We start from the raw sequence: 18,837 nt of genomic DNA on the forward strand, positions 1-18,837 counted from the left end.
TACTTTGGGGTCAGTGAGGGGTTTGTGATTGGAATAGAGAACACAGGCTTATTGTGTGGCTGACAAAACTCTGATTTGGGAAGCAAATACAAATATGTTCACCTGGTAAAAACCCATCAAGCTGTTAGTGAAAGTGATAAAAGATGGAGAATTTTTCATTCACATACCTAAAATCTAAAGGACATACTTTAGTAAGAGGGAAATGGAACTCAAAAGCAAGGGATTAAAGGCAAAAAAGAAATGACTTTGAGAAAATCAGACCCTAAGGATCTAATTCCTGAGTTAAATAAATTTGGGAGTCTGGAAAAGCATGGTGAATTGACCACATTCACTCCTTTTCTTTCCAAAGCACCCACTGAAATGAAACAGAGGAATAAAGTTATAGAATTAACGAGGTGGCTGCAGTTTTGCAAGACAGAAGGTCACTGACTTGAGGACAGGCTCAGAACTTGGAGGTACATATGGGTTCTTTGGGAACTGGAAGTGGAGTACAGTGTTCACAGGGAAATGATAAGTGAGTCTGTATGCTGAGTGTATTTGTGTGTTCATTCGCCCAGTTGTATCCGACACTTTGAGACCACATGGACTATATGGACTTTAGCCCACCAGGCTCCTCTGTCCATGGAATTTTCCAGGCAAGAATACTGGAGAAGGTTGCCACTTCCTACTCCAGGGAATCGTCCCGAGACTCAGGGATCAAAGCCCCGCCTCTTGCATCTCCTGCATTGGCAGGCGGATCCTTTACCACTGCACCATCTGGAAAGCTGAATATGTGTGACTCCCCACACCCCAATTTTTTCCTGTTCCTTTTTTTTGAAATCCCATCAGCTAAACCCATGCCTCCCAAACTGAATACTGGAGTGTTCTTTGGAGAAAACAAATGGTTGCTGAAAAAGCCTTCTATATGTTGCCATTTGGAGTTCCAAGAGCAAAAGTTTGGTTTACCAGCTTATCACTCCACCCTGAAACCTATTAGTATATAAAAATAAGAGTAGAAAAGCTTATGGAAAGAAGTCTCCTACACAAAAGTGAAATCTATAGATCTCAATCTATGAGCTGTGGAGCATAATAATTGATGAGTATTTGACAGTTAAAAAGATGATTGGATAGATATACGGAAAACCTGGGGGGCTCCCCAGGTGGCACTAGGGGGTAAAGAACGCACCTGCCAATGAAGGAGACATGGGAACCTGGGTCTCCTGCATCACAGGAGGGTTTATTACTGTCTGTACCACCAGGGAAGACTGAGCTTTACTTCTGAAAAAGATCCTGAGGAGGCTGCAAAGGAAGAGCAGGCTGCTGCTGAGAAAGGCTGTGACCTAGGGAGAATTTCGGGGTGAACCGACTGCTCCAGCTCCTGGGCTGATGGCTACTCAGCCTGAGGACACAGACTGGTCTCGAGGTGCACAGGTGCCCGGTGTAGACACAGACCAGCAGTTCCCTGCTGAGGACTGGAGCGCTCATCTGGCCACTGGAGTCTCATCCGCAGCTTCCACCCCTCAGGACCCTGAATGAGGAAGAGCCACCTCCGAGTGGGGCGTAAGCTGTTCTCCTACAGACTCTTAAACAGAGAGAGGAAATAAGGATGAGAGGAAAGAAACCGTGAAAAAAATGCCAAGAAAAAAAAAAAAAGACCCTGGACAGGAAACATTAATCATAGTTACTACTCAGCCCATCAGCAAATAATATTTACAGAGTCATAATAATATCAATACAGTTATTTTAACCAGAACTTGTGATGTATTTACTATGAGAGAATGGGAAATAGAGGAAGTGGGGGAAGGGATGTCAGCTCAGGGCTGATCTCATTAAGTAAGTCAGTCATTGACATCTCAAACTGGGACTTCTGTTCTGTCATTCTGAGTCATGGGATGAGCGTGCGACCCGAGCTCAGCAAGTTGGATGGGCTCACCTGGGACTTGGAAACTTGAACCAAGTGATCCAGGGATGGCACAAATGTAATGCCAGCAGAGATCCCTGATAAGACTTCTGATTAGACCTGCATGTCTTCCTTTAAGTTTAGAGACTGATGTTCTTCTAGTAAATTCCTCTTACATGTTAAGTTAGCACAGGCTGGTTTATGATCCTTTAACGAAAGAAACTTAATTGGATTCAGCCATTAAAGAGTCATCGCTGGCTTTACCCGAGTAGTTCTTTGGGATGAAGGGCAAAAGGCTGATTGAAGGTGTGGAAGGAGACATGGTACTTGGATTCTAATCTTCCAGGAGTTTATTTTGGAAGAGGAGGCATTAGGAAAGTAGCTAATAATTGTAAGCCATGTTTGAATTCATGAAGGAAATGGCAACCCACTCCAGGATTCTTGCCTGGAGAATTCCATGGGCAGAGGAGCCTGGTGGGCTACAGTCCATGGGGTCATAAACAGTCAGACATGACTGAGTGACTAACATTTTCACTTTTTCTATGTTAGGGTAACTGAGGAGTTCCTAAAAATTGGGCAGCCATGGAGCTGTTGTTTTAGAATTGATTTCTTTAATCTTTAGTGATATTTAGTTTATCAACATATTTCAACTATTCTTCTTAGTAATATTGACAAACCCACTGCCTGATGACAAATTGCTTTTGTCTGATCTGATATGCTGGTGGAAAATAATTTGAAAAAAGTATATAACCACTATCAGAAGTTTCACCTGAAAAGATGTCCCATGCACCCAATAAAAGATTAAATATTAACATAATTTGATTTCTTTTAGAAATGTACATAAAACAAGGTATCTTTTCCTTCTCTAGCCAGACTTGCAGCAAGTCACTATATGATACTTTTCTGCCCTCCAGTGGTTGTCAAACAGCATTAAGAAATTTATCATCTGCTTTATAATATTGTTTAAGAATACATTCTCTTCGTAACAGAATTTTAGGAATTCAAAGTGATTTATAAATGTGTCAGCATCCATAGAGGCACACGATATTCTTGAAAATGGGCAGACTCATAAAGCAACATTGATCTCAGTGTAAACTGACTTCAGACAACCAGTAGGTGGAGGAATTTCCAAAGCTAAGAACCACCACACTCTTGAAACCCGATTTCAGAACCTGAGATCTTAAAAATCATCCCTCCAATTTTGTCCATTTATACGGACAGAGACCAAGAACTGTTGACTAGCTCTGAGTCATGTATACACGTACACTGTTGTTGAGTTGCTAAGTCGTGTGCAACTCTTGCGGCCCCATGGACTGTAGCCTGCCAGGCTCTTCTGTCCATGAGATTCTACAGGCAAGAAAACTGGAGTGGGTTCCCATTTCCTTCTCCAGGTTATCTTCCTGAGCCAAGGATTGAACCCATGTCTCCTGCTTGACAGGCATATTCTTTACCATTGTGCCACCTGGGAAGCCCAGACATATACATAGTGCCCAGGAAATTCCAGTAAAAAGAAAGACTATTTTAGGTTAGGATTAGATTTTACTTGTGAAATATGAGAATTGGGGGTGAGGTGAAAGCTTTTTAGGTATGAATGGTTTGATCCTTGGGTCGGGAAGATTCCCACTGAGAAGGGGAATCCTTCTCCAAGTCATGCCCACTACCCACTCCAGTGATCATGCCTTGAGAATTCCATGGATAGAGGTTACAGTCTGTGGGGTTGCAAAGAGTCAGACATGACTGAATGACTTTCACTTTCAACTTTCAAGCTTGAGATAAAAAGCTGAAAATAAGTAGGGTGACTATGATGTAAGGGAGGAAAGAAGCCAGAAAGAGAGAGCCCCGGTGAGATGTTGGAAAGTGTAGGATATACAGAAGGGTCAAGACAGGGGGCTGAGTTTGGCTTTCGTACAGTCAGCAATGGAACACTGTTATGAAACACAAAGAAAAATATTTATAAACTATTGAGTGTTGATACATCATGATGTACATGAAAACCACTGATTTGCCTCTGTCTGCACGACTGAGTGACTTCACTTTCACTTTTCACTTTCATGCATGGGAGAAGGAAATGGCAACCCACTCCAGCGTTCTTGCCTGGAGAATCCCAGGGACAGCGGAGCCTGGTGGGCTGCCGTCTATGGGGCAGCACAGAGTCAGACACGACTAAAGCGAATTAGCAGCAGCAGTAGCTGCTGCTGCTCCTTTATTTATTAACACTGGAAGCAACCAACCCAAGGGGAAAAATCATGGAAGCTTTTGACCACCAGATCAATTTAGCCCTCATCTCACTAACTCAGATTCTTCCCTTGAAATTTCCCCCTTGACCTTGCGTACCTCCTGCCAAACTTCTTCCTGAGTTCCCTCCACAGCACCATTATTACTTTTTTTACATGGTTTTTCTTATCTTCATGATAAAGTGAGATTCCCCCTGAAGGCTAATTTGGAGTGATAACATGTACGACATTAACGTGATATCTGCTTCATCTAATGCCAACTCTGTTCTTGGCCCCCATCATTCTTTTTAAAGAATGAAAAATTCCATAATTCTGCTGACTTCTTCTCCATTTTTTCCCTTATCAGAGAGTTTTGTTGATCTTCTAAATTCAATATCCTGGCTCATTTGACTCTCATTTGCTAACCATGATAATATACGTGCTTTTTATATAGTAGGCTGCCCCACCTCCATTCTGTCAGCTTTGTGCATAAATAGGCCATATCATATTTTTACCTATCAGACTGGGAACATCACTAAGATTGATGGTACCCAGTGTTGATGAGATATGGAAAAACAGATTCACTCATAGTTTGTGGAAGTGTAAGATTGCACAACTTTTTAAAAGGGCAATTTGGCAGTATTCATTAACATTAAAGAAAACTAGACTAGTGACTCATTAATCCCCCTTTTAGAAATCTACCTTATAGAAATATAAGCACTAGGGTACAAAGATGCAAGTCAAGCATATTTCCTGTAGGATTATTTATAATATTAAAACAATAAAAAAATGAGCTAGTCATCAAAATTAAAAGATTAGAAAGCAGAATGATAGTATAACTTGTCAACAAATCCAATAACTAGTTTTCAGAAAGGAAAAACAATACATAAAATTCTGGCAATGCTAATTAAGAAAAAAGAAGAAATTACAACTAAAACATTATTAAAAGGTATACATTTTAAATATGTCTTTAAAATTATTGGATGTTTAGTAATCACTAAGAACTATGAGTAATTTAATAATCAAGTGCTCATGTTTAGTCTGATAAATTCAAACAATAATAAGAATAGAAAGAGTGAAGATTTTTTTTCCTCTAACCCCATACTCCAAAGATAGCCTTTCTATATTTTTCTCTGTTATAATGATGATGAAAATAATATTGACTAAAACATCTATAATTTCTACTATGTGGTATACATATATTTAACTTATATGCAGAGTACATCATGAGAAACACTGGACTGGAGGAAGCACAAGCTGGAATCAAGATTGCCAGGAGAAATATCAATAACCGCAGGTATGCAGATGACACCAACCTTATGGCAGAAAATGAAGAAGAACTAAAGAGCCTCTTGATGAAAGCAAAAGAGGAGAGTGAAAAAGTTGGCTTAAAGCTCAACATTCAGAAAACTAAGATAGGGAAACAGTAGAAACAGTGTCAGACTTTATTTTTGGGGGCTCCAAAATCACTGCAGATGGTGACTGCAGCCATGAAATTAAAAGACGCTTACTCCTTGGAAGGAAAGTTATGACCAACCCAGACAGCATATTAAAAAGCAGAGACATTACTTTGCCAACAAAGGTCCATCTAGTCAAAGCTATGGTTTTTCCAGTGGTCATGTATGGATGTGAGAGTTGGCCTATAAAGAAAGCTGAGTGCAGAAGAATTGATGCTTTTGAACTGTGGTGTTGCAGACTCTTGAGAGTCCCTTGGACTGCAAGGAGATCCAACCAGTCCATCCTAAAGGAGATCAGTCCTGGGTGTTCATTGGAAGGACTTATGTTGAAGCTGAAACTCCAATACTTTGGCCACCTGGAGCAAAGAGCTGACTCATTGAAAAAGACCCTGATGCTGGGAAAGATTGAGGGCAGGAGGAGAAGGGGATGACAGAGGATGAGATGGTTGGATGGCATCACTGACTCAATGGACATGAGTTTGGGTAAACTCTGGGAGTTGGTGATGAACAGGGAGGCCTGGTGTGCTGCGGTTCATGGGGTCGCAAAGACTCGGACATGACTGAGCGACTGAACTGAACTGAACTGATACATATATTAATTCATTTACTCCCAAAAACAACCCAAAGGGAAGGTAAATACTATTATCATCATGTCGCTACACTAAAGATAAACAAACCAAAGTGTAGAGAAGTTAAGCTATTTTTTTTCCTCAAAATCACACAGCCAATAAATGATAAAACTAGGATCCATACTCTCAACCACTAACCCATACTAAATTGACTCATTGGAGAAGACCCTGATGCTGGGAAAGATTGAGGGCAGGAGGAGAAGGAGGGGTGGCAGAGGATGAGATGGTTGCATGGCATCACTGACCCAATGGACATGAGTTTGAGCAAACTGTGGGAGATAGTGAAGGACAGGGAAGCCTGGCGGGCTGCAGTCTATGTGGTTGCAAAGAGTTGGACACAACTTAGAGACTGAACAGTAACAACAATACTAAATTGTCTCTCATCCAATATATATTTACATACTTTTATGCACAAATATTGGGTTTCCCAGGTAGCACAGTGGTAAAGAATCCACCTGGCAATGCAGGAGACATGAGACTTGAGTTCAAACCCTAGGGTGGGAAGATTCCCCCGGAGAAGGAAATGACAACTCACTCCAGTATTCTTACCTGGGAAATCCCAAGGACAGAAGAGCCTGATGGGCTTCAGTCCATGGCATCACAAAGAGTCAGATATGATTGAGCACACTTATGCAAATACAGTTAGTTGATATATATTTTAATAAAAATATTCTTACAATGTTTTTCTGATACATGCTCATTTTATTTAACGTATTCTGTACACCTTTCAAATTCTTAAAAGGTATTTCTAATGACCGAATCAGAAAAACATGGGCTTCCTTGGCTGGCATATTAATTTTGCTAGGTTAATGTTCTCTGATAAATAAATCCAATTATGTAATAGCTTAAGCACAAATTAAGGTTATCTCCCATGTAATTGCTTAAAGCAAGTCAGTGAGTGGCTGTCTTCCATATTGTGATTCAAGGACCCAGGCTCCTTCTAACTGTTATTCTTGCATAACAGGAGCATATTGTTATCTGCATGATTAAGGCTGGTTGCCACATTCAGGATATGACTGGTAGAAGGGAAATGGAAGATGAGAAAATATACGCTCTTCAAAGATGAAGTCCTGAAGTGGGATTTGCGTTACTTCATACTCACATTCCCTCAAGGAGCATCTACTCTCACGGCCATCAGACTGCAGTGGAGACTGAGAAATGTAGCCTAGTAAGGAAAGAAGGATAGATTTTGGTGGACAACTAGGTGACTCTGACACAGTTTTGTTGTATATTTGTTTAACTATGTTTTAAAAACATTTTGACACACTGATCTCACATTAAAAGAATCACGTCTTTAAAGGTGTCACAGGTGTTTGTCAAGAGGGCGCATCTCTGGTTAGTGGCAGATTCAGAATGAAAATTGTATTTTCTGGCTCCATGCCAAAGCTCTAATTAGTGCAACATTTACTTTTCGTGAAGAGTTAATGAAGCTTGAACGTTTTTTCCCCCTGAAGATAAGTTTTATTGGCAATATGTCTGTCTAGTAGATGTCGAAGAGAGACTTATTTCTGTAAACTATACAGTATGGAATTAATTTGAGAAAATAGTTGTCTAGCCAGTTGGTAGAAACAGCCTGCAGAACGTAGACCATATTGCTGGTGTAATTATTTTAGATGCTAACAAAGGAACATTTTGATAACTCTCTAGAGAACCAGATTTTAATTGTTAATCTTAGGACATCAACCCCTGAATTCCACACCCAGTGAATGGGCTTATATTAACATTCTTCTTAAAGGCTTCGGATAATTACATGTGACCCATGAATGAGCATATAGTAAAGTAGTGACCCCTTACTTAGTCAGACAATTTGCATGGGTAATTTGGATACCTGAGGTTTTCAAATACTATTTCTTTCCCAATAGGCATATACAATTGCTTTCTTTTTGCTTAAGTTAGTCAGATAAATATAAAAAAGTTTTGATTTGCCATTACAGTTAGAGCTGAAAAAGCGAGATTCATAATGGTGGAGGAAACTCCTGGTTATTTTATCCAACTTTTCTCTATCTCAGGATATGGGAAATATATATATATATATAAAACAACCCCTTTAAATATGTTTCCATAAACTTGTATCATTTTCCTGAAGATATATATTGTACATGGCTCTTGTAAAATATTTCTCTGGACCTCTATATATCTTTTATAATGCTATAGGACAATGTCTTCAAATATCCATAAAGGACTATAGATTTTACCATGCTTGATTGCAGAAGGCAATCACTGCCCCGGAACTGACTGTCTGCATCTAACTCACTCTGATCTTTTCTCTATAGCTTTAAAGTTAAAGAGGAATGTCGGCGGTATGCAGGGCAGGCTGCTGGGGAATGTGTGCCATTAGCTCACCCCTGCTAGGGATATGTGCCATTCATTATGTGTGGGCATGACTATGCCCCATAGAGAGCATGAGCAGGAAAGTACAGTCTTCCCAAACGAATCTCACTCTTACCAAATAAATCTATAGAACTGTTATGTTCATGTGAAGATTTCCTATTGTAAGTTTAGTGACTTAGGAGCTGAAATGAGTCTGTAGAGTTATTATTTAAAATAACAAAAAAGTTTAAATGTATATCTTCTGATTAGCTTCCAAGATGAAAGACTGACACTATGGGAAATTACTAATTGAATTTTAATTAAAAAACCCCTGTGATATTGGTGAATGAGACTTAATAATTAGTATCATGGCTAAGTAAGCATTGTCGATGACGTGTTTCATCTGGATCTTCATGTCAGCAAGAGATATCTTTTTTTTTAAAACTATGATGATCCTAAAAAACAAGATATTAAATTAAAAGTGGACTTAGAACCCAAATATTCAAAGTTGTAGTTTTAGGCAAAAATTATCTTTAAATATAAATACCTTGTTCTGGAGGGAAACCTGGAAAAAGTTCTCTACCACTAAGCAAACAGTCCTTCATTAGTTACCTATTCTGTGCCAAGTTACTAAACAGCACAGGAATAAAAAATCATTTGGAGAAATATGGATGAATTATTGAGGGCTAATCTGAGTTGGTTTACTTTTCACTTGTAACATAGATATAAGCTTCATCACACACAGAAACATTAAAATAGTTAAACTTGCAAAAGAAATCTGTGAAAGATTATAAAATCAACGTCTCGGTTAAGGCAATTAAAGCCTTCAAAATTATATCTGTATATCAAGTGGTACAGAGAGTGCCAATGGTTTAAAATAATTCTTTGGAAATGAACATGTTTCATAAAAGTCATTTTTAAATATATTTTACTTCTGAAATGATCCTTAAAGATTTGGTATGAGACACAATGAAAAGACTCCAAACCCATATTCAACCGTCTATTCTCCACTTCCAATTAAACATCACAAAGATGCACTGGGATAAACATGTTCAGGACTGAACCATGGTTTTCTCTAGCTCATGGTTCTCTTTCAGTGTTTCCTATCACAGGAAATGGCTGATTTTACATCTATGATGAAAGGTATGCGGAGACCATGACTGAAACTGGAAATGCAGATGAGGAAAAGATGGTATGTGCGGGCAACATGCATTCATCTTATGTTGAGTGGAGTTGGGACAGGCAGACTGAAATACTCTCTGGATACTTGGAGTGAAGAGTCTGGAGGAGTCATCTATACAGATAGAGGTGACAGATGAAGTTAAGGGAGATGGCTGAGCACTTGAGAGGAAGGGGAAGATAAAAGGGACAAGAGTCTGAGAAGTATATTGTGTATCACCAAATCAAAGGACGTTTAATGAGAAAAGGGCAGCATCAAGAATCTCAGGGCTTCCCTGGTGGCTCAGTGGTAAAGAGTCTGCCTGCTAATGCAGGAGACACAGGTTCAATCCCTGATCCAGGAAGATCCCACATGCCGGGGGGCAACATATGCCCATATGCCACAACTACTGAGCCCACCTGCACACCTTCTGAAGCCTGTGCACTCTAGAGCCTGTGCGCAGAAACAAGAGAAGCCACCACAATGAGAAGCCAGTGCAATGTAACTGAGAGTAGCCTCTGCTCACAGCAGCTAGAGAAAAGCCCATGCAACAACGGAGACCCAGCACAGCTAAAACTAAATAAATAAAATCACTGGGAAAAACATTCTCAGTGGGTGAGAAATGAGATAAAGCCACTATAGTTAATGAACTTTGAGAGTTTCTTTTCATGGACAAAGGAGCCTGGGGGGAAATAGTCCCTGGGGTCGCAAAAGAGTTGAACACGACTTAGCGACTCAAGAACAACAAACTACAATATGAAAAACAGGTAAGCAATGAGGATTTATTGTATAGGCTAGGGAATTATAGTCAATATTTTGTAATAATCTGTAATGGAATATAATCTGCAAAAAATATAACTGAATCACTATGCTGTACACCTGATATGAATGCAATAGTGCAAATCAACTATACTTCAATTAAAAAAAAAAAACTTGATTCTAAAATTTTCCGACAGTCCTTCCTACTACATTTGGCTTTATCTGATGTTTAGAAGAAGCTGTTCTTCAGAGAAGCTGATGGCATGCTGGATAAATTCTCTAATTCAACTAGAAAGACTCAGCTCTCTTTCCCAAAGCTGACATATGAGCAAAGGGCAAATCAAAGAGGAAAAAAATTTTAACACCCTGAATTCATCACAGTATTTAAACAATTAGAATTTTACTTTATTTCAGAATAAGTTTACTGTTGAAAAAAAGATATTTACTAAAGCCACAACATTATTCATTTGGACAAAAACTTTTATAGCAAAACTGTGGTACACGAGCATTAGTAATTTGAGTACTATATGGTTATAGAAGATATTTAAAAAACAGAAATGATGTATTCCAAAGGCTGTAATAGGCACAATATATATGCTTGTATAGGGTCTGCAAGCATTATACTAGAATTCACTACAAGTGATCCAAGAAGTTGCAGGCTTTCAGCATTAGGTACTAAAAAGATAAAAAGGATTATCAGAGTTACTCTTCTATGGAAAAAGCATGTACTATCAATAACACAAAACAGGAGCAGCGAGCCAAGCCAACAAACAATGCTTTAGATTTTAGAAGTTGTAATATAACTATGGCTTTTTTATTTTCATTTTTGAGACTGGTTAGCAAGTCTGGCAAGTGGAAAAGAAGAAAGTCTATAATAAAACGTTAAAGACACCACTTACAAGGCATCTGATATTTCACAGGTTCAAAATTGGAAAACAACCACTGAGCTTGTTCCTAGAGCAAAATTCTGAGGTATTAGCAGAAAACAAAACAAAACAAAAACACCCTGCTTCTTCCTATCAATGTTTTTGCATAAAAATCTTTATACAGAGAAGTAAAAGTTTCCCAAGTGACATGGCAGAAAAATATTTAAGATGAATCATTAGAGTTTACTTTAGGTTTTTGGTAACTGTAAAGAATACAGGTCTTTTCAAGGACCAAGAAACTGGATATGGTTCTTAGTATGGAACTTTATGTTTTTAAAACAAATATGTATTCAGGCTGGCAGTGTATTCATGCTGATAAAGGCAGTAAAAATAAGAAAACAGAAATCGTACCTTTTTAGAGCATACTACTACTATATATAAGGAAATTGTCTAAAAGATAAAAATGTACATCTTAGATTCTCGAAGGTTTTATTTTTCAACTAGCAATTAAACATAAGCGTAAACGTGAGTCATGCAGTACCCCTACCTCTCAGCTACTGTGAAAATGATATGAGGGGAACAGAATTCTCTCTTTTTTTTCCCTTTAAATATGCAATGCTCACAAGTCATCATGTGGAACTCAAATCACACACAAAGGCAAATCATGGAGAAATGTTGAATATTTCAAAAGCCCTCAGAAGTGTGCCAGAAATGATGCTGTTTCTACAGCACAGAATTGTTGGAGGCCAAAACTAAAGCAGTAGGTGCTACTGCAACTTCTAGGTCCTTAATGCTGCTGTTTTTGTTTTTCTTTTTTTCATGTTGGGGTGGGGATTCAGGTCAGGGGCTTTGGTGGTCTCTCGGAAACCATGATTTCTGTAGGTTCAGTGATTAGCTTGGCTCCATCCCAGGCTGTCTTGAACTGTTCAGGAACAGGAAATTCTCTCTGGAAAAAAGCAATAAGTGCAAGATTATTTAAACCAAGGCTTTGCAAATGGATGGATGGCTAATTAGTGTCATGCTCAGTCACTCAGGTGTTTCTGACTCTTTACAACCCCATGGACTATAGCCCGCCAGTCCATGGGACTGTTCTTCTGTTCATGGGATTTCCCAGGCCAGAATACTGGACGGGGTTGCCATTTCCTTCTCCAGGCAATGTTCCCGGCCCAAGGATCAAACCTGCGTCTCTTGCATTGGCAGGAGACACCAGGGAAGCCCTGTTACATGATGGACAAAGACATTTTAGAGAACCCAAACCTGCATGGTCATACGACAGCTCTGTGACTGCCTGCCGGCATCCTCATTGATGCCAGAACTTACTAAGAACCAGGTGTTCTGTGGAACACCAGGTATGAGTGAACTCAAGTTAATCTCTACAAGAACGCTGCTGCTGCTGCTGCTGCTGCTGCTGCTAAGTCGCTTCAGTCGTGTCCAACTCTTAGCAACCCCATGGACTGCAGCCTACTAGGCTCCTCCGTTCATGGGATTTTCCAGGTAAGAATACTGGAGTGGGCTGCCATTGCCTTCTCTGACAAGAAACACTAAGAACTAGATATTATTGAAATGCCACCTACAGGAAACAGAGGCCTGAGAGGTCAAGCCTGAGCAGCCAGAGTGCAAACCTTAGACATCCTCTCTTACCCATGACTCTGCACCAGACTCAACCATGCACAGCCATCAGCTGGGGGCCTTGTTGAAAGGTAGACTCTGATTCAGTAGATCTGGGACACAGGATGACGGTCTATGTTTTCAACAAGTCCCCAGGGGATGCTGAGGCTGCTGGTCCCCAGGCACACTGATAAGGGCTTTGCCCCACTGTTATGTCTATCTACTCTTTGATGAAATATCACAATGTGCCGCAAGTTGCATATACATTGCTTACACATCCTGCTTTCCTGCTCTTTCCATTGGGCAACACACGCACACGTGCCACCCAGATACACTACACACCATATCCTCCCCCCTCCCTCACACACTCACACATACACAAAGAAAAATGCAGAATAGGGAATTTCCTGGTAGTCCAGTGGTTAGGGGGCTTCCCAGGTGGCGCTAAGTGGTAAAGAACCTGCCAATGGAGGAGACATAAGAGACACAGGTTCAATCCCTAGGTATGGAAGATCCCCCGGAGGAGGGCATGGCAACCCACTCCAGTATTCTTGCCTGGAGAATCCCATGGACAGAGGAGCCTGGTGGGCTACAGTCCACAGGCTCACAGAGTTGGACATGACTGAAGCGAATCAGCATGCCAGGGGTTAGGATTCTGGGCTTCCATTGCAGGGGTGCTGGTTCAACCCCTGGTCGGGGAACTAAGATCCCTCAAGCTTCGTGAGCCATAAAAACCATATGATTTTTTTTAAAGCATTAAAAATTGTAGACTAGACAAAATAAAATTAGCTTGGGGTCTCTCCTTTCCGTAGAGAGTGAGTCCCCAGTCGTTACAGAAGAGAGCAGAAAAGGAAGGTGAGGAGGAGTCTCCTTGCTTCTGGTTTTGTGGCCTCTGTGGACTTCCTGTACAAACCACAGTTTGAAGGGCTGGTGCTCATCTGTTGGTGAGATGTGCTGTTTCAGTGGAAAACACACATGGACACATAGCTTCCTTGATGTAGGATCCAGCTGTTTTTTTTTGTAAGAAGCTATTTATTTACTTTAAAGGGAAAAACCCTTTCTGTCATGATTGGTGAATTCTCGAGTGAAATTTGGAATGGAGTCTTTTCTTTTTCTTTTTTGGCTGCTCTCCTTGGACATGAATTTGAGCAAACTCTGGGAGATAGGGAAGGACAGGGAAGCCTGGTGTGCTCACAGTTCATGGGGTGGCAAAGAGTCATTCACGACTTAGCGACTCAACAACAACAATTCCTTGGTTTGTGGCATCTTAGTTCCCTGGCCAGGGATGGAAAGTGGACCCATGGCAGTGAAAGCACCGAGTCTTAACCACTGGACCACCAGGGCATTCCCTGCAATGGAGTCTTACCGTGCAGCAAAGAAGCTACAGTCTGAGTGTGAGTGTGTGTGTGTGTGTGTGTGTGTGTGTGTGTGTGTGTGTGTGTGCGCGCGTGCGCGCACGTGTGTGTCCAACACCCCTCTGGGGCTCTTCATGAGTAAACCAGGCTTGGTGTCTGCTCTTAAGCACCAAGCCAGGTGGAGAATGCTCCAGAGTGAAGGTGCCTCTTTGATCGTAACTGTACTACAGCTGTTCCCGATCTTTCTTGGCAGTACCGTGATAGCAAAGGGATGAAAGACCTTCTCTGGGAGACTGATTTCTTTCGGATGAGTCACCCCCACCATCCACTCCCAGATTACCATGCCCACGGCAGGACCTCTCTATTGCTCCCTTCTACCTCCAACAGGAAGACGCACCGAGGGCCCATGCACTGAGGGCACAGATAATTCACCTATTGGGGGGAGACCACATTCTCAGCATGAAAGCTTAGGTTTTGAGCTCTACTCATCCTTTAGGTAACTCGATCTCAATCATGGCTCCACAATGGAATCACCAAGAAAGCTTTAACCAAGACAGATGTCAGGGTACCATATCCAGGGGTTCTAGCTGAAGTGGCTTGAAGTTTGCGCAAACCCTCACAGCTTTTCTTAGCAGATCCAGTTCCCCTGCAGCTGAGCCTTCTGCTTAGACAGCTGCAAAGGCCAGGAGTCTCTCTAAGTTTTGGCTTCCTTCTTCTGAAGCTGCTCTGTATTGGCTTCAGCTCTTCAGTAGCTTCTTCAGGTGGAGAGCCCGAGACGAGATGCTTTCTAGCTCAGGGTTAGGCAGTCTGAATACCTCATGTAGTATGGCCCAATGCTTGCCGTTTTGCTTTTCAGACTTAAATAATGAATTCTGGGCAGCGGTATGTGGTGTGCGCCTGGAAAGGGCTTACTGAAAACATGGCAGCAATCTCACTGTCCGCTTAAAGACATTAACCCAAGCGCTGACTGCTGTGTAGACCACTGGTGACTGACCCACAGGCTGATGGGGTTGTGGGGGCTCCCCTTTGAAAGGTGCGCCTGGCTAAGTTACATTTTAGCCCATACTTCCCTGGTTCACTGCTTCCTTGTACAGTTAGAACCAGAGGGAATGATCTCTGGATTTATTTCTCTTTCAAGAAGCAAAGACTAGTAGGAAGAAATATTAATAACTTGCTGCCAAATGGCAACAACCAGCAAGTCCACCACGTTGTGTGACGCAAAAAGTGTATTTGTTTATACTTCCTTTTCAGTGTGAGACTATGTGCTTGCATATTTTAGAGACTGCTTTGCTGAGGAGAAGAGACAAAGAAAATACCTGGTAGCTTAGGTGAGTGTTTCTCAGAAGGCCACTGGATGGCCTGATGGCATCAGAATCATCTGGGATATATTAAACCACGGGTTCCTGGACCCCATTCCAAGCCTCCTAATTCTAACCTCTGGGTGCAAAGTTTGGGACCTGGTATTTTCATCATGTTTCCCAGCTGATTTTTTTTTTTTGACTGTGCCACGTGGCAAGTGGAATCTTAGTTCCCTGACCAAGGATCGACCTGCCTTGGAAGCACTGCGTCTTAACCACTCAACAGCCAGAGAAATCCTTAGCTGGTTCTCAGGCAGGGTTTGAGAACCACTGTACAAATAGGTTCACTTATTATTACCTCCTTTCCCTCTGCTTGCCCCCAAAGCATTTCTCCTTCTTTCCTTTTGCCTCCACCATGTGTCAGTCCCTCAGTCGTGTTCGACTCTGTGACCCCGTGGACTGTAGCCCGCCAGGCTCCTCTGTCCATGGGATTCTCCAGGAAAGAATACTGGAGTGCACCGCCATTCCCTTCTCCAGGAAGTCTTCCCGACCCAGGGATTGAACCCAGGTTTCCTGCACTGTAGGCAGATTCTTTACCATCTGAGCCACCAGGAAGCCCATGCCCCCATCATACCAAAGGAAAACAATCAATCCTAGCAAAATGAGCTCAGACACCTGGTCTACTATTTGATGATGAAGATGTGTTAGTCGCTCAGTCGTGCCTGACTCTTTGCGACCCCATGGATTGTGGCTTGCCAGGCTCCTCTGTCCATGGGATTCTCTAGGCAAGAATATGGGAGTGAGTTGCCATTTTCTTCTCCAGGGAATCTTCCTGACGCAGGGGTTGAGCCCAGGTCTCCTGCATTACAGGCAGATTCTTACCATCTGAGCCACAAGGGCCCTTACTGTTTGATGAAAGCTAGCCCATTAAGGTAATTATTAGGAAACCGCTTTGAGAACCACAAACCCAGGACTGGGCACAGTCAAGAAACTAACAGGGGAGCTGAATTGTGAAAGGCCATTCTCTTGAGTTCCTTTCTTAACTGCAATTTTTTCTACAAAGGAAGCTCAAAGGTTGGTAGGTGACTAATCAGTCTCTAAGAATGTTAATCATGAAAACTTCTTTACAGTCTTCTAAAAGGTACTTACATAATCACCATCCTGAGGGATAAGTATATTCATTTCAGATGACTTGGCACTCACAATCTCACAATCTAACGCATCTTCACTGAGGTATATGTGGCAGCCTTCTGTCTTATTAATGGAAATCGTTGGCACTTTCCCCATTACCTGAAATAGAAAAAAAAAGTCTAGGGCCAAAGCAAATAAATAGAAATTCCAATATCCCCAAATAAGTACAGTCCACGGGCCTAAGCAAGCATTAGGAATAGCTAGGTCAGGGCTGGGGAGGCTGGTTGACGACAGTGTCTCCAAGGTGAATTAGTAGGTGTCATTTGGGGACAGAAAGAAAGGACCACACAAGAGGATTCTCAAACCTCAGGGTCTCTTTCCTGACACAAAACAAAGGGACTAATTTGAAAACAGCAGCTAAATGTTCAGAAGACGTTTCACAACCCTATTAGTGGAAATGAAGCATATATTTGATTTCATGATAAAAGAAACAAGATGCTTTTGCTTTTATGTGCTTAAAATTTTAGTTTTGACACATCTTTAGGAAACTTGGATGAAAACACGCATGAATACTGTTCTTTAAGAGTAAATTATTCTGTAAATGAGTAGATTTTTTCCTCAATCTAAGTAAGAATAAGTAAAAATCACTACAATTCTTCTCACATAAGTCCTTTGCTAGATAAAAATCACACTGGCTGAATGCGGAGCTTAAATGAGATAATGAGTGTCTAGGTATTTTGAAATGTATTCATTTCAGGAGCCCAAACTGGAGACTTAGTTCAGGCCACTCATTGTATGGGTAAATAGTATCATACACAAGAGAAGGTGGTTCTTTGTATTATTACAAATATCAAGTGCTATAAAAATTCTGATCAGTTTAACATTTCTTTTTTACAGCCCTGTTTTCAGACACAGCCTCCCCCACCCCTCGCCCCCAAATCTCTACAGGGACAGACTGTTCCCCCAACGACCATATTACAACTCTATAATTTTCCTTCTTGTAATGGTAACTGAAGCGATAAAAACATCTCCTCTTTCACTCTGAAGAAAAGACTGGGTTGCAAATTAAAGAGCAAGGCTTGTGATGGTGCAGGTGCTGTAAGGAATTCCTCGGGGGAGCCTAGCCAGGGCACCACACTGCTCTGTTTTCTCCTCTCCCCGTAGAAACTGGACACTGAGTTGGAACTGAGCCACAGCGAGGGAAAAAAAAAGGCAGAGGTAGTTTAAGGTCAGCTAAGCAACAAGGCTTTGCCATAAATTAAATAAAATAATACCTATATCTATATATCAAGAATGTGTCAGCAGTAATGTTTTGACAATTTCTAGATTTATTTTGTAATGATGGAGAGCATTTCCATACTGCCCAGAACTGTATGAATACCTGGCAAGCAAAGGGAATGCAAGTAATTTGTCAGTGTGTCTTAGGCAATTCATTTATGAGACAGAGCGGGGTCTCATGAGGATAGCACAGTATGCAGAGACATTTTAGTTTTGTTTATGTATCACTGTATTACCTTACAAACGCTAGCACATCTATGAAAAATCTGAAAAACAGTACAATTAAAAAAAAATAGTCCTGATAGGATAAGAACTGTCATTTCCACAGCATTTTAGTCAGTATTTCCTTAGAGCAAATTACATACAATATATGCCTTTTATCCCTTGTAGTCTGTAAACATTTCGAGAACAGAGATTGGTTCTTATCAGGAGAACTGGGCTAACAAGTAGCTTCTCTGTTGAGTGACAGGTGATATGTGACCTTGCCCAGGCCAATGCTGTAGCATTTAATGCATGTATCTGTATTAACTTTCCTTTTCTTCAATTTATTTTTCTATAAAAATTTTTTAAATTTCCACATAATATCTTAGTCTCTTCTCTCTCGCACAATTTGTACTATTTTATTCCGGGATAGTTTGCCAAAAAAAACAACATCATTGAACTAAATCACATGAATCCATGTCCTTTTCTTCCTTTCAATCTTTTAAAATTAATTAATGTGGCTGTGCCGGGTCTTAGCCGTGGCATCCAGGATCTTTTTGAAACAGTGATTTACTGATTGTTTTTACTGTGCCGGGTCTTCGCTGCTGCTCTCACGCTTTCTCCAGGTGCAGCGAGCTGGGGCTGCTCTCCAGCTGTGGTGCTCAGGCTTCTCGCTGTGGTGGCTTCACTTGCT

At 41.1% G+C, this 18,837-nt stretch overlaps 1 protein-coding gene across 1 annotated transcript in view; it reads right to left on the reverse strand.

Moving 5' to 3' along the window:
• Window positions 1–10,404: 10,404 nt before the first annotated feature.
• The window catches only part of CAP2 (cyclase associated actin cytoskeleton regulatory protein 2), a 147,337-nt gene continuing 138,904 nt past the window's right edge, over window positions 10,405–18,837 (reverse strand). Inside the window, exons 12-13 of the mRNA XM_012101253.4 lie at window positions 16,683–16,823; window positions 10,405–12,218 (exon numbers count right to left, since the gene is read on the reverse strand). Coding sequence (XP_011956643.3) covers window positions 12,108–12,218; window positions 16,683–16,823 — 252 coding nt within the window. The 3' untranslated portion in view covers window positions 10,405–12,107. The remainder of the gene's footprint in view (window positions 12,219–16,682; window positions 16,824–18,837) is intronic.

Source organism: Ovis aries, chromosome 20 (genome assembly GCF_016772045.2).
Source record: "Ovis aries strain OAR_USU_Benz2616 breed Rambouillet chromosome 20, ARS-UI_Ramb_v3.0, whole genome shotgun sequence".
Lineage (NCBI taxonomy): Eukaryota > Metazoa > Chordata > Mammalia > Artiodactyla > Bovidae > Ovis > Ovis aries.